We start from the raw sequence: 15,486 nt of genomic DNA, 5'->3' as shown, positions 1-15,486 counted from the left end.
ACAGTACACACGAAACGAGTGACGGACATATTATTACTGTCAGTCAGCTGTCAAAGCTATCATTAAAATTATGATTAATTTTAAATCAATACGAAATCGATAATCATTTTGGTTTATCAAATATTAATTGATATTTTCGCTATTAATGTAACTTTATTTAAATGCGCGTTATTGTTTATAGCTTTAATTTGACAAAAACTATCTTTCTCAATTTTCTCCGCTTCCAGATTCAGAATTGAGCTGATATTTTATATTTTAAAATAAAAAAATATGACCAATTTTTTAAACCATATCTCCACTCATTACATTTTGGCCCAAAAGTCCCCATCTCCTTTCTTACTATAATTTCTTGTGGACTACAAACAAACATAAAATACTCATGTAAGATTTTCAGCATTAATTAATCATTAAAATCCTATTTGATAAAATTAAAATTGATAAAATTATCATTTATTGACTTTAAATTTATTATTTATTGGTTTTTCAAATGTGTAAATGTATTATACTGCCATAACTCGACTTTTAATTATTATCGACTGTATACTTTTTTAGACTGATGTATTTCCAGCATTTATTTATTTAATTTATTATTAGTTTTTAAGTATTAATTAAATTAATAGGTTATTGTACACAAATGTAAGTGCAATAAATATCCTTTCTTATTAAGTTTTTTTTTTATTTAAGAAAATGTTTACCTTGTCGCTAAATATAATAATATATATAAAAAAATACGAAATACATGTGTACATAACATACATAGAAAGTGTTTTAAATATCTTAAGAATTATCTTAAGAACTTAGGTTAAGAATGGTAAGAATTATTAGAAACTTCATATAATAGTCACTGCATCAAAGTGTCAAATTTATTTTATTTGACTATACCGTAAGTATGCATGTATGTATGTTAGTACGTGTATTACTGGGTTCGGCGACACTTCGCTTTAATCGCATAAATCACAGTTAGGTAAAGCGTAATCTTACGCAAAAAAAATTCGAACTGAATTGTTATATACTGAGCAGCAAACTTGACCTGATGTTAAAAAAAATATTAATCTATGGTCTAATAAGGTCTGATAAGTCTAAAAATTTTTTATCGGATATATTATCTGAATTGGTTTTACCTAAATATAATCGACGAAGATTAGCTTTTATTTATTAATCTTTATTAATCCTATTTCTTATTATTTTAGCTAAAAAAATATACGTAAATAATATAATAATAATAATATGTCCTTCCATACAACAGTCTGCCTTTTGGTTATACACGATTATTATATTAGTATTACTAAATACTTAATACTTTGATTCACGCATAATTATATGCTTTTCTATTAGTTAATGAGAAGTTTCTTTTTGTTTAAATATAATTGAAGATATAGTAGTCTAGTGTAGATAAAATAAACATCTTGTTATTGTGTAAATGAAACAATATTATGTTTAAAGAGAACGTTTTATTAGCGCCCCTTACAAAAGTAATTACAAAAATATTATAAACTAGCTGCCCGGAGCTGCTTCGCTCTGTCAAAAGTTCATAATATTGTTTTTTTCGGTATTAACATCTTCTGTGGGTCTTAAGGAACACAAAAAAAAAAATAGCCGAATTGGTCGAGCCATCCTCGAGTTATGTGCTTAGCAACGTTCATTTTTATTTATATAGATTAAAACAACACTCGAATAAAAATACGCAACACCATGAACCGCTACTTTCACAAGAGTTAAAATACTTTTTAAATATATATGACATATTTCGTTTATTTCAAACAAAATAAGTTTCAAAAAGTTATACCATTCATCTTAAAATTCGGTCTAGTCTAGCGAGGCACAGCTAGGGACTTTCGAAAGTTACTTTTCTACATTAACGACTTTTGAAAGAAAGTTTTTCAACTTTGAATTGTGACTTTAAAACTGAAAAACTTGTAGTGTCCTTTGAGTTTAATAAGTAAAATTTTAAAGTATATAACAGAAACAGAACATATGATATTTGAAGGGCTTGTAAAGGTATGATTTGAATAATTTTGTTTCTTAATGTGTATTTCTAACGTGAATCATTAGCAATCAAATCAAAACATTAAAGAAAATTACTTAAAAAGTTCTTATTAATTCTCATAATTATTACATTAATACAGATAAAGTTGTTCCTTCGCACGTAGAAGGATTCTTGAGATTATTTTATCATCGTATATTGTGTATTAATAAAATAACACTTTTTTTTTTAATTTGTTCGATATTTAAAATTGTTTTTTCGATGCATGCTATATTTATGAAGAAAGGTTTTAAGCTCGTGGGAACTTAATAGAAACCATAAGCGCTAAGCTGACACACACATAACTTTTTTACTGTTTCTCGTTACGGCGGTCACTGTTTTACATTTTTTATGAAAATATATGTTGTGATGTTAACCTATTCCGGTTTATTTCAAGGAGCCACGTGACAGATGACCGTTTGCTCCTTTTGGATACGAATAGTAAAAATTTCAAAGAAAGAACAAAACTCAAGAAGACAACTATAAAAAAATCTACTTTTATTTTCATAAAGTTGCATGACTGTAGTCGTATAATGCGATTAAGTATAAAAGATGGTTTTGCGTAAGAAAAACATTCCATATTCGATCCGAAGTTGAATTACGGTGCACCTCCTAGATAAGCTGGATTATAGCTATAATAGTTTATTTGCAGAAGTTTGCTCGAGGGCTTACAGTTTGTTTGGAATTCAATTTTCACCCGCTTCCTTTACTAAGTTCATAGAAAATATTACGTGTAGTCAATACTAATTAATATTTATAATTAGTTTAAAGTTTTTAGTTCTACTATTTCAAACATTATTTTTACTTTCAGAAAATTCTCAAAGAAGTTTATAATTCAGGATGAGTCAATACAATAAAGTTCCTAGATTGAACTGAATTAGCTAATAAATTTTCTACTGCTGGCAAAGAACTGCTTTTTCTATGTATCTTCTATTCACAAGTACATTCAATAAATTTCAACATTGTATAGAATAGGTGAAAATATATTAGCCTTAGAATTATTTCACATACGATCACACATATATTTCGATTCAAGTATTAGTGTTTTGTATTTATATGTACGTACGTTTAGTTCATAGTTTTCTTGATCTTAGTTACCATCGATACACAAAAATTTTAGTTAAATTGTTAACAATTTTACGAATTTTCCCTTTTAAAGCATTATGGGCATTCTTTTTATACTATTAAGTAGCTATTTTAAATTGCTTAACATATGTCGAAGAGAACAACAATGCTTTAATTTCTGGAATATACGGTTTCGCATGGTCGTTTCTTTCCCCACGTGAGCTCTCCAACTATTGGATTAAATTGGCTTGTTTTCAATGTTTGAAGTAGCTTGCGGCGCTATACGCTTAAAAGATATGTTTCTTGGAGATTTACTGTTAGAATTCATTCCTTGCTTGCGACAAACATTGTATATGAAATTTTCTACTGATTTTTCATAAATTCTTACAGTTTGATCTCGGATTTATACCGAGATTGAAGACATTATGCCGTTGCTAAGGCTTTCCCTTCTTATATTTTTATTCTGAATATATTGAGGATGGTTTAGCGCGAAATTTTATGTCAATATGCGGAAATATCTAAGAATAAATATTATGTTATACAAAATCGAGAAAGACATTGCATTCCGTGGGAGTGGAAAGAGTTTTTCGAAAATCGACGTCCAACAATAAGATAAGTCTAAGATATTTCACATAATATAGATGATTCGTTTCACATTCCTCTGATTATACTTTATATATGTAGCTGTTAGATTTATATTTGTAAAAAATTATATATACGCCTGCCAATTATTATAGACGCCTGCAACACAGAAGCATCGCAAGCGCGTTGCCGACCCAATCCCCAATCCCCCCCAGGAGCTCTGGTCACCTTCCTCATCAACAGGAACATAATACTGCTTGAAAGCAGTATTATTTAGCTGTGATCTTCTGTAAGGTCAAGGTACTTCCCCAGTCGGGCTGCTCCATATTTTGAGCAAGAAATTCCTGCTGTGCCCTATCTCAGTTAATGTAACCGCGCCTCTGTGCGTGAGTTCTGACCGTTCGGTTTTGGAAATTTTGCTTAGACTCTCATCTGTAGAAGCTATGAGGTGCTAAAGTACGTATGTAAGGAAGGAATGTTTGGTACAAATTTCGTAATTCAAAATCTAAATCTAATTACCGCAACATTAGCAATAAGATGCGACATAACGCTTATGTAATATTACAATTTTTTTAAATAACTTTCAGTTATCTTATACGACCCTCAAACGCATTCTGAAACTCGTAAACTTAACGATACTATTGATGCTATATTTAAGACGTAATATCATCACTACATAGTATAAAACAATGTTGCTTGCTCTGTCCCTATGTATGCTTAAATCTTTAAAAGTACGCAATGGATTTTGATGCGGTTTTTTTTAATAGATTATGAATGATGATAGATGTATAATACATGCATAATAGAAGAGGAATACTGGAAGTTTTAGCAACCGTGCGAAGCCGGGGCGGGTCGCTAGTTTTATATATAAAATGAATTTAAAGGGTGGTTTGTCAGTTTGTAAGGCGCTACTACTAATTACTACACAAGTGTATGGGGTAAGTACTTAGTGATAGACTTTTTGACAATGTTGGTTGTTATGTATTTTAGTGTGATGTGCTTATATACATAGACATACACAGAAAGATCGCTCTGGTGTAGTGGTGCGAGTAGTCGTCTAAAACACCGACGGTTTGCGGGTTCGATTCCCGTCCAGGATGGATATTTGTATTTGTAAATATATTTCTTTCCGATTTGGTTACCTGTCCTTGTGGGTCCGTGCCTCGGAGAGCACGTTAAGCCCTCGGTTCCGATTGTTATCATATATACCTGATAGTGACCGTTACTCATAGTAGGGAACATATCTAGGCTATATTACAACTCATAAATATTTAAATACCTATCATATGTAAAGGAAAATTATTACGACCACTTTATTTTATTCTGGGTAAGCCCAAGAGAAGGTTTGAGTGATTTATACGGTTATCTCATAATATAATATTAAATGTATGTAATAACATTTAGAAGCAAGTATACTCTTTATATTACTCAAAAGGCCAATAGCATATAAATATTAAATTTGCACAATTCAAGAAATTACGTAATAATTATTAAATAATAACAATATACTAAGAGTAGGATTAATTCAATCATTACAGCCTATACAGTCCACTGCTGGGCATAGGCCTCCACAAGTTTACGCCAAAAATAACGTGAATTCATGTGTTTTGCCCATAGTCACCACGCTGGGCAGGCGGGTTGGTGACTGCAGTATTGGCTTTGTCGCACCGAAGACGCTACTGCCCGTCTTCGGCCTGTGTATTTCAAAGCCAGCAGTTGGATGGTTATCCCGCCATCGGTCGGCTTCTTAAGTTCCAAGATGGTTGTGGAACCTTGTTATCCCTTAGTCGCCTCTTACGACACCCACGAGAAGAGAGGGGGTGGCTAAATTCTTTAGTGCCGTAGCCACAAAGCAGGATTAATTATACATTTGTAATAGACAAGCTGTGCCTGGGACTTCGTCCGCGTTTTGGATATTTACATGTTCAACGTGATTCTTTAAATTGGCACAACTTTTTTATTTATGAACCGATTGACATAAAACAAACACTAAATGTGAAGTGAAACTTACCACAATATATTAGCATCAATCGCATCTAAATCTGATAAGTTGTTTCTGAGATTAGTACGCACAAACGCACAGACAAACTGACAAAAATTCTAACATTCATTTCTTTGGGTGCTAAAGATCCCAATAATATTTTTTGTCATATCTATAATCTATAATAAATATAAAAGCGAAAGGTCACTCACTCATCACGAAATCTCTGAAACTATAACACCTACAAACTTGAAATTTGGCAGGTAGGCTCCTTATAGGACGTAGGTATCCGCTAAGAACGGATTTTACGAAACTCGACCCCTAAGGGGGTAAAACGGGGGTCGGAAGTTTGTATGAAATTCCTATGTTTTTGAAGTCTGAGACTTGAAATTTAAAATGTAAGCTCTATAGATAGTGAGAAGGTGTCCAAATAATGTGTCTTTAGAAATCCACTCTCTTTTGGGGTTAAAACGGGGGATGGTAGGTTGACTCACTCATCACGAAATCTCCGAAACTATAACAGTTACAAACTTGAAATTTGGCAGGTAGGTTCCTTATAAGGCGTAGACATTTACTAAGAACTGATTTTACGAAACTCGACCCCTAAGGGGATAAAACGGGGGTTGAAAGTTTGTATGAAAGTCCTATGTTATTAAGGTAAGAGACTTGAAATTTAAAATGTATGCTCTATAGATAGTGAGAAGGTGTTCAAATAATGTATCTTTAGAAATCAACTCCCTTTTGGGGTTAAAACGGGGGATGGTAGCTTGACTCACTCATCACGAAATCTCCGAAACTATAACAGCTACAAACTTGAAATTTAGCAGGTAAGTTCCATATAGGGCGTGAACATTTACTAAGAACTGATTTTACGAAACTCGGCCCTCAAAGGGGTAAAACGGGGGTTGGAAGTTTGAATGAAAGTCTTATGTTATTACGGTAAGAGACTTGAAATTTAAAATGTATGCTCTAAAGATCGTGAGGAAGTATAATATATAAATATATATATAAAAGAGAAAGGTCACTGACTCACTCATCACGAGAACTCAAAAACCGCTGGATGATCTCCATTCATCCAAGATGGACAACGATGAAATTTGGCAGGGACGTAGATTATATTTAGTAGACGTCCGCTAAGACGTCGGACGACGTCCGGATTTTGCGATCTTCCACCGCTAAGGGGGTTTAATTGGGGTCGATAGTTTGTATGAAACATATACAGCAGCTATAAGTTCGCCTGATAGGTTATTTATACTGCAGCCTGAAAATAAATCCAAAAATGTGGTAATAAATAAATAGAGAGGTTTTTTAAAAATAACTATTGAATTATACTAAATTGTGCCTTTGAAAAAGTTACTCAGAGTGATAAGCATTTCAAGTGACTGAAATAAAAAAATACAACAGTTACTGTATTATAAAATAAAGTCCCCAAAAGCGTATGTGATCGATTCCCTCAAAATCTACTGAATGGATTTTCATGCGGTTTCACCAATAGAGAGAGGACTTCAAGAGGAAAGTTTACGGAACGGCTAAGCCGATTTTGATGAGAGTTTCACTGGAAGTATGCCGGGAAAACTTAGTGACAAACTGATTTCAACGCGGGCGAAGCCGCGGGCACAGCTAGTATCTTATATTTACAGACAGCGATCCGTTAAATTTTTATTATATGTATCGATATACTTAAAAACCTGCTGGTTAACATTTTTGTATACAGGTAATTGGAATAAAGACACATATACTTAAAAAAATCGAATAATGTGTGTCTGTTTGTGTGTGTGTGTGTGCGCGTGCGCGCGTGCGCGCGTGCGTGCGTGCGTGCGTGCGTGTGTGTGTGTGTGTGTGTGTGTGTGTATTATCTTACTGTCTGCATTTAACTTAAAAAAATATTACACATAAATGAGACATATAAAATAATATAACTAGCTGGCCCGACAGACGTTGTCCTGTCTGAACCATAAATATTGAATTCGAATTGATATAATTAATTTAAGAAATAATATAAAAAAGTGATTTACATCCTCTTTGATGATATTTGCAGCACGCATTCTGTCAATTACATGTCAATTGTCATCAGGTTACATTAGAAAAGTTTATATTGTCCAAAGCGCTAAGGTTAGATTAGAATTAATTTTATATGGTTGTTAAGTATTCTTAAATTTTCTAATTTTCCGCGCAATTTTTTTAATTTTTCTCTCATAGAAACCTACTCCTGACAATAACAAACACAACAAAAAAAGAATTAGCGAAATCGGCCCAGCCGTTCACGCGTGATAGCGTGACCGAGGGAAATAGGGAATAATCTTTATATATATAGATGAGCAGTACTTACTCCGGCCTTAATTTTTGGTATGCTTCCATGTATTTCTATAGCCCTAAAAGGAAGGATACCAGTTTAATAAACGTTGTATATGGGTTTACAAATATTATTCCACATCCATTACCGCTTATTCCACAGCCATTTACCGATTAAATAGGCAGTTGGTGAGTTTTTTTTCAGATTTTAATGTAATTGTTTACGTGACCGACGTTTAGTTTATTACTATAATGACTTAGAAGTAATGAATTGCATTCAAGGAATTTTATTGCCATCGTAAAATTCAACGATAAGTTAGTACTTTACGAAGCGATAGATTAAAAGGACATTTTATAACTTCTTCCTAACTAAGTATCGCTATGTACTCTACATTTTACGAGTATCTTAATTTGTTGTCTAATTTCATAACCCTTTAATCATACCTAGTAAAAACTCATTACCTTATTGATGTCTAAAAGTAGAGAGTTTGGAAATAAAGAAAAACTGCTATATTTAATGACAGGGTTGCTTTATAGGCCTTTTTACGATTTTAAGTTAGTTTGGTTTCCAACCATCCATGTTTAAAAGTCCACCGCCAGACATAAGCTTTCCCTAATGTTCGCCTCTCCGTCCGGTCCTACGCCATCTGAGTTATTAGTTTATTCACATCTAATTATTTTACGTTGTGTCGCTAAATATAAATGTTATTTTATTCTTTATAGTCTTTACATAAATGTATTAGCCACAGCTGATTTTTAGCCTTTGTATTATTAATAAATGAAATATTTAGAGATATATAATATATTGTCTATGACTAGCCCGTTGGCGCAGTTTGTAGTGGCCATGCTTTCTGTTCTGCGGATTGCGGGTTCGATTCCCGCTCGAGTCTGGATGTAATATAATATTTGTATTTATATTATTATATATGTATTATTTCTATGTATGTTTATAAAAAAATAGTTATAGCACAACAGTTGTTGTCGAAATCTACATTACTTTTGGAAGCAAAATCACTTCGTAGCTAATTTGCTACAAAAATATCACAGGCGCCCAAAATAAAATATGGGTAAAAATAATGTCTGAAAATATGTTCTTGATAAATACTAAAAGAAATATATAATAGCACTCTACAGTTTATCATTAGCGCATATTATTCGCAAAAAAAGCTTTGTACTTTGTTCTAGCAGTCATTGTTCGCGTTGAATGACACCGCGTTTGGTAACTTCTAATGACTCTTAACGATTACTACATTTATTTACACACAAGTTCAAGAGATTATAAGTTAATGGTTTAAACCTCTAACAAACATTTTCATATAAAAAAATCATGACTTTATGACGATGAATCGGTGGAATTAAAAAAATAACAGTACAATTATGTACAATTTTGAAAAAAAAAATATATCCATCTATAATGTTAACTGACTTAATGTACCTACTATCTAAGTTATGATTCATTTTATAGAGATCAAAGCTTACAATTAGTTCATAAAAGGTTTATGTAAACTTGTCCTAAAGTATATAACAGAAATAGATTTTTTTTTAGCAAGGTCCAAAAAAAGTAACAAGAACAATTTTTTCTAAATCAGATATTTTTACAGCATTAATTAAAGTTTAAATTAGTACAAACATTTCTTAAACAATTTATAGTAAGTTCTGTGACACATTAAATGCATTCATTTTATACATAAATAGGTACTATTATCCTAACATCAGCATGTCAAAGCCGACCTCAGCCACTGAAAAAAAAAACATGATTACAATACTTTGAATGAGATTAATATTGATTAGAAGTTTTTTAGCGATACGTTTTTAGTACTAAATAATTTTGTAATACAAACAAAAAGAAAAAACAAGTCACTGCATAATTATATGGACGTAGGTATATTCATTCGTATGTAAAAATTGTTGTAACGATACACATGTAACATATTCTTCATCATCATTGTAGAGGGTCGATCTTGGACGGATAGAAAACATTTGTGTGAGGAGATATATTTATTGAGGATAGATGGAAGCTTTTACAAATGACTTAATTAAAACGTGCCGATCGCAGCGACGGTTACTGGACGACTACCATAATGACTTACAAAGTTACAATACACCTTACACTATTATTTACATTTTACCAACATACAAATTTGTACCACATTACAGATTATATTGTACATGGGTCATAGATAATATTGCTTCGCTTACAATCATCATCATCATTTCAGCCGATCACAGTCCACTGCTGGACTTAAGCCTCCATAAGTTCACGCTAAAAATGGCGTGAACTTGTGTGTTTTGCTCATAGTCACCACGCTTGGCAGGCGTGATTATAAATTCTTAATATCATCCTATTTCCCATACAGGATTTGAGGATAAAAAGCATCCAGTATCGTAGCTTCTAGCTAGGAGCTTGGGTTGTAGTCAGTTTCATTAAAATTCCTAGGTATCAAAAGCAATTTTTCGTTACAAATGTGACAAGACAAGCATACGGTCTACTTGATAGTAGGCGTATACGGTAGCTTATGGACGCCATCACCCCCAGGAGCATTGCAAGTACATTGCCGACTCTACCGTCCCCAGTAGTTCTGACCACCTTACTCATAACAGCAACACAACACTTCTTAAGAGCAGTGGTAATTAGATGTGATCTTGTGTGAGGTCGATGTACTTTCTCAGTCAGGCTACTCCCGACTTTGAGATATATTTTGCTGTCCCCACGTCAATAAAAGCTAACTCTAGCATAAATTGTGGAATACTCTCTAAAAAAATTTTCAAGATAATATAATTTCAATGTACAGAAATAGGTCACGTTATAATTTATTGCAAATGTAGACATATAAAATAAAAATAGAAAAAATAACGCTTAACAAAATAAAATGAAACAATTAGATACATGTCTTATTGAAGACACAAATTCATATTTTTCAATTAAAAATAGAAAAAAAATCTAATTAATTTCGTACAAAATAACACCAATAATTAATTGTTTTCTCAGCTTCTGATTGACGAACGGGTTTCGTCATTTGATTGTGAACACGCAATAAACTAAAGCTATAGATACATTTCCCATTTATAAAAAAAATATCACTGATATCACTGATATAATAAAAAAATATATTTAACCATTATTATAAAGTATTTTTAAAAACAATAAACTTAAAAATAATTATGCACCTTTTTTATTTTATTTACAGTATAAGCTCCTTTTTAGTAGTCTGGGCTTTGAAATCGATAAATATACAAATAAGTTCTTATTGCTCATTTCAGTTATAAGGGTGGCTTAATATCTCAAAACAATACTATACTTAAGACTTCTAAGTAAAGTAAGTACATATTATCAGATTTCTTTTTTTAATTTATAATAAATTATTTAAATATTATAATTAGTTAAATTTTTATATATTATTAAATTCTCTAAAAACAAAGTTTACCTGCATAAAATTGCCATGTTGATAAACTAACTGAGGTAGGGCACAGGAGGAAATTATCTGCTCAAAATGTGGAGCAGCTCAACTTGGATAGTACCTCGACCTTACAGAACATCCCAGCTAAATAATATTGTTTTCAAGCAGTGTTGTGTTCCTGTTGGTGAATAAGGTGACCAGAGCTCCTGGGGGGAATAGGGGATAGGATCGGCAACGCGCTTGCTATGCTTCGGGTGTTGCAGATGTTTATAAACTACGGTAGTCGCTTACCATCAGGTGAGTCGTGCGCTTGTTTCTTCTAAGATATTCATTGAAATTAAATGATCTCAAAGACAATATTGTAAAAAGAAACACTTGTGATGAATAACTTTTCTATTTGGATAAGGATTTATGTATCGATAAAACCACCTACGCAAATAAATCATTATTTTAGAACAAATTTGATTACCATAAAAAATGTTATAACGAGTTAAACCTAATTTTTTTTACAATTTTTAATGACGATTAAATCCGTCATACATAATAAATTTTGGGTAGCTTTAAGCGTTAACGCAGCGCACGCAACGGAAGTTTTCAAAAATATAGTATTTTTTCCCGTTTTCGTAACATTTTTTATTAATGCACAGCTCCTATTGGTTGAAGTGTGATTTTATTATTACCTTTTGACTTCCTCGGTTAAAGGACTATCCAACACATAAAGATTTTTTTTCCAATTCTAACCAGTATTCCTGAGATTAGCGGTTTCAAACAAAAATATTTTGTTTACAAAAATAAAAAAATACAATTCATTTAGAATACTTTACAAAATTATACTTTGTGTGTGTTTACAAAAATACCATTTAACAATACAATACAAAAAATGCTAATTATGATAAAATAACAATTCATTATATTTGCTATAATATTAAAACAATAAAAAATGAAACCTACATCTCTTATATGGACGTATCCTAATCGTATTAGTTTTTGTTACAAAGACGTCTTCAATGTACGACATCTACACGAAAAACGGTAACGACAGTTGTATAACACAGGTTTTGTCCTATAAAATTATATCTTGTTACGTTTTTTTTTTCCCTTTGCTTTTTTTATATTTTATTTTTGTCATATTTTCACTGTGTAAGTTGTGTCTCCAAGCAGTGTATATTTCTCAAAAAAATTATATAATGAGAGTAAGGCCATCAGCTCATCAGCTAGTTTTTGGGTGAGAACTCTAAGCTTCAAGGGCTTTTGACATTTTTTTTTGGTATCGAAGGGGGACCCATTTACGGGTGATATCCAGGACGCCCGGGTAGGCAGTCCTAGACCATATGTCGCAGGCAACAGGATCCCTCCAATGACCGGCTGGCCTCGGCGAAAAGGCCAGACTTCTCCTCCATGGGGACTGTCCGGCTCACCTTTGAACAATCCTGACGACAACATGTCTAGCAGGACCGAGTTCCATTCCGGCCCGACAAGAGCACAGGGGCGTTACTGGAGGCGCATTAAGTAGCGCCTCCTACGCACCCCCGTTCGTTGCCTGCGGACGGAGGCTTCGTCGGTGGCCTCTTCTCTCATCCGCTCGTCGTTCTCCTTCTGGGACATTACTATCTCGCAGAGGGAGACCATCGCCGTCCAGGACTCGTCGTCGCCGAGCCTCGCGGTGATGATTGTCGTCAAATCGCGACGCAGCGCCGCCCATATCGGGCACACCTCGAGGGTGTGCTGGGCATAGTCCACCGCCGCGCCACAATCGTGACATCCAGTCGTCGTCTCCTTTTGGGCCGTCCGACACAAAAGGGCTCTTGACCTAGCTTGATCGTATTAGGCGCATAAATGACATATACGTTGCATGGTCAACGTATATGTCATTTATCGTCAAATTTAAAAAGTTATATAATACTGCTTGAGGCCACCTGTTAGTCTTAAAAGTCTTAATGATATATAATCGATAAGACTTAACACATAAAAACAAAACATAATATAATATTTTATAAGACAAGAAAAAAAATGTTGAAACAAAACATTAAATACACAAAAAAAAAACATTATGACATTATGTCGTGTATGTACCTGTATCACTCACTTCAGCCTATCGCAGTCCACTGATGGACATATGTATCTCCAAGCCTCCGCGCCAGACATGCCGGTTTTCCCTAATCCTCATCCAGCTGACACCGGCAATCTTACGTGGGATATATTCTACTCAAAATTTGGCCCATCTGGAGAAGTGCCTAGACCTTACAGAAAATCAGAGCTAAATAATATTATTATTCTCAAGGAGTGCTACTGTGGTGAGTAAGGTAGCCAAAGCTCCTGAGGAGGGTTAGGGGTAGTCGGCAAGGGGCTTGCGATGCTTTTGGCGTTGCAAGCATCGATAGGTTACGGCTTGCCATCAGCTAAAAAATATAAAATTATTAATAATCAATGTGTGTCGTACAGTGTAAAATAAAACAATTCTTCGTGTGTACCTACAAGTCGTACACCATATACATAATATCGCGTTAATTAACAGCTAATCGCGTGACAACACTGTCGTGTTACTTTCCACATTGGCTATTTATAAGAGCATCGTTGCTCGAAAGTAATTTTTTCAGTGACATTTTCACCAGTTGTTATGTGCCTTGAATTATGTATGATTTTGTATTGACTCTCATTTATTTTTAATTTCGAATCATATACTTTTTTGTTGGGTGTAATTAGTGTTTTATAATGAGTATAATTATTATAATTTACTTTTTTTTTTAATTTCGTGGTAGGGTTGTCACCTTTGATAGGTAAGCTTTGTAAACTGACTTAACTACTCGTACAAAAAACTTGCTGAATGTAAAAATTCAATGTTATTTGTAATAAAAAACAGGTTTTACTATAGTAAATTGCTATCATATTTTATACCCATTGAATTTTATTTTAATAAAATTTACTAAAAATATATTTTAAATTATTCTCGTAATAATTTTTGTTTATGTCTAAGTAGAATAAAAATTCGTGTTCCAAATTTATAAATTCACGGAAAGGAAATAACAAGAAATTCTAGGTAATGTTTGGCATATTCGGTGTGGTATTTTATTAAATTCCATTTAATATATTGTTGCATTTCACGTTATTTACGAAATCCAATATGAATTTTTTCTTTGACATTGCATGTATGTCGAACGACTTTTGTCTTTTACATTTTCACTTGCATAAAAGTTTATAACGATAAGGCTTACTACACAATATAATTATTATCTATACTAATCTATACTAATGTTATAAAGAGGTAAAGTTTTTAACTTTGTTTGTATGTAGGGGGTAATCTTCGCAAATACTGATCTGATCGTGAAAATTCTTTCGCTAACAAAAAACTACACTTTTCAGGAGTGATATAGGCTATATTTTATTATTATTGAATAAAAAATTCAGTAAAAATAATAGTATACGTAAATCAAGTCGAAGAAATGCGACCGAGATGAAAACTACTACGAGTATATATTTGCATAACAAACGGGCACGGGTCGGCTGGTGTATTATAAAGCTGAAGATCTATTAAATAATTATATGCTTAAGTGTCATGTGGGTAATAAAATTTATGTAAAATATTTCAAGAGTTGAACTTCAACAATACAGAACTGTATTGAAACTATAACTGACATTTAATTTAAGGAAGAAAGATAAAGAAAATAATAAAAGGAGATGAGGATTTGTCAAATAAACAACGTCAAATATCAGTAATTGTTTTATATAGTTACAAAAGTTAATGAGAAGAGCCGCCGACAATATTATTACAATACTTTTATATATGATTATTTTTGTGATTGTTTAAAAACTATAATACAAATTTACTAAATACTTATAGAATCGTAAACTATGCATTTGATCATGTCAAGATCTTCAGCAAATGAGCCCACAATGATTTCTGAGTTGGTACGACCAAAAAAAAAAAAACGTCGCAACGTGCGCAGAGTACAGCTAGTTTTTGATATAATGTTATTGTATAATAATAATTTACGATTTCCCTAATCTGTCGTTCGTAATATTTATTTATGCATAAAAAACTTAAAACTAACATAACAGTGAACCCAATGCGTTAGTTAAGTTGATCATAAATTCTTCCTCTATCTACAGATTTTTGTATTCAAATAACATTAAATTTAACAAATAAT

General features: G+C 32.6%; 1 protein-coding gene across 1 annotated transcript in view; it reads left to right on the top strand.

Annotated features, from left to right (window-relative positions):
• Nucleotides 1-13,457: 13,457 nt before the first annotated feature.
• LOC123665012 overlaps nucleotides 13,458-15,486 on the top strand; it is a 42,143-nt gene continuing 40,114 nt past the window's right edge. The window contains exon 1 of the mRNA XM_045599373.1: nucleotides 13,458-13,635. Within this exon, the coding sequence (XP_045455329.1) occupies nucleotides 13,458-13,635 (178 nt within the window). The remainder of the gene's footprint in view (nucleotides 13,636-15,486) is intronic.

This window comes from Melitaea cinxia, chromosome 23 (assembly GCF_905220565.1).
Source record: "Melitaea cinxia chromosome 23, ilMelCinx1.1, whole genome shotgun sequence".
Lineage (NCBI taxonomy): Eukaryota > Metazoa > Arthropoda > Insecta > Lepidoptera > Nymphalidae > Melitaea > Melitaea cinxia.
The sequence above is the reverse complement of the archived record's forward strand: the minus strand, read 5'-3'. Positions and strand labels throughout refer to the sequence as shown.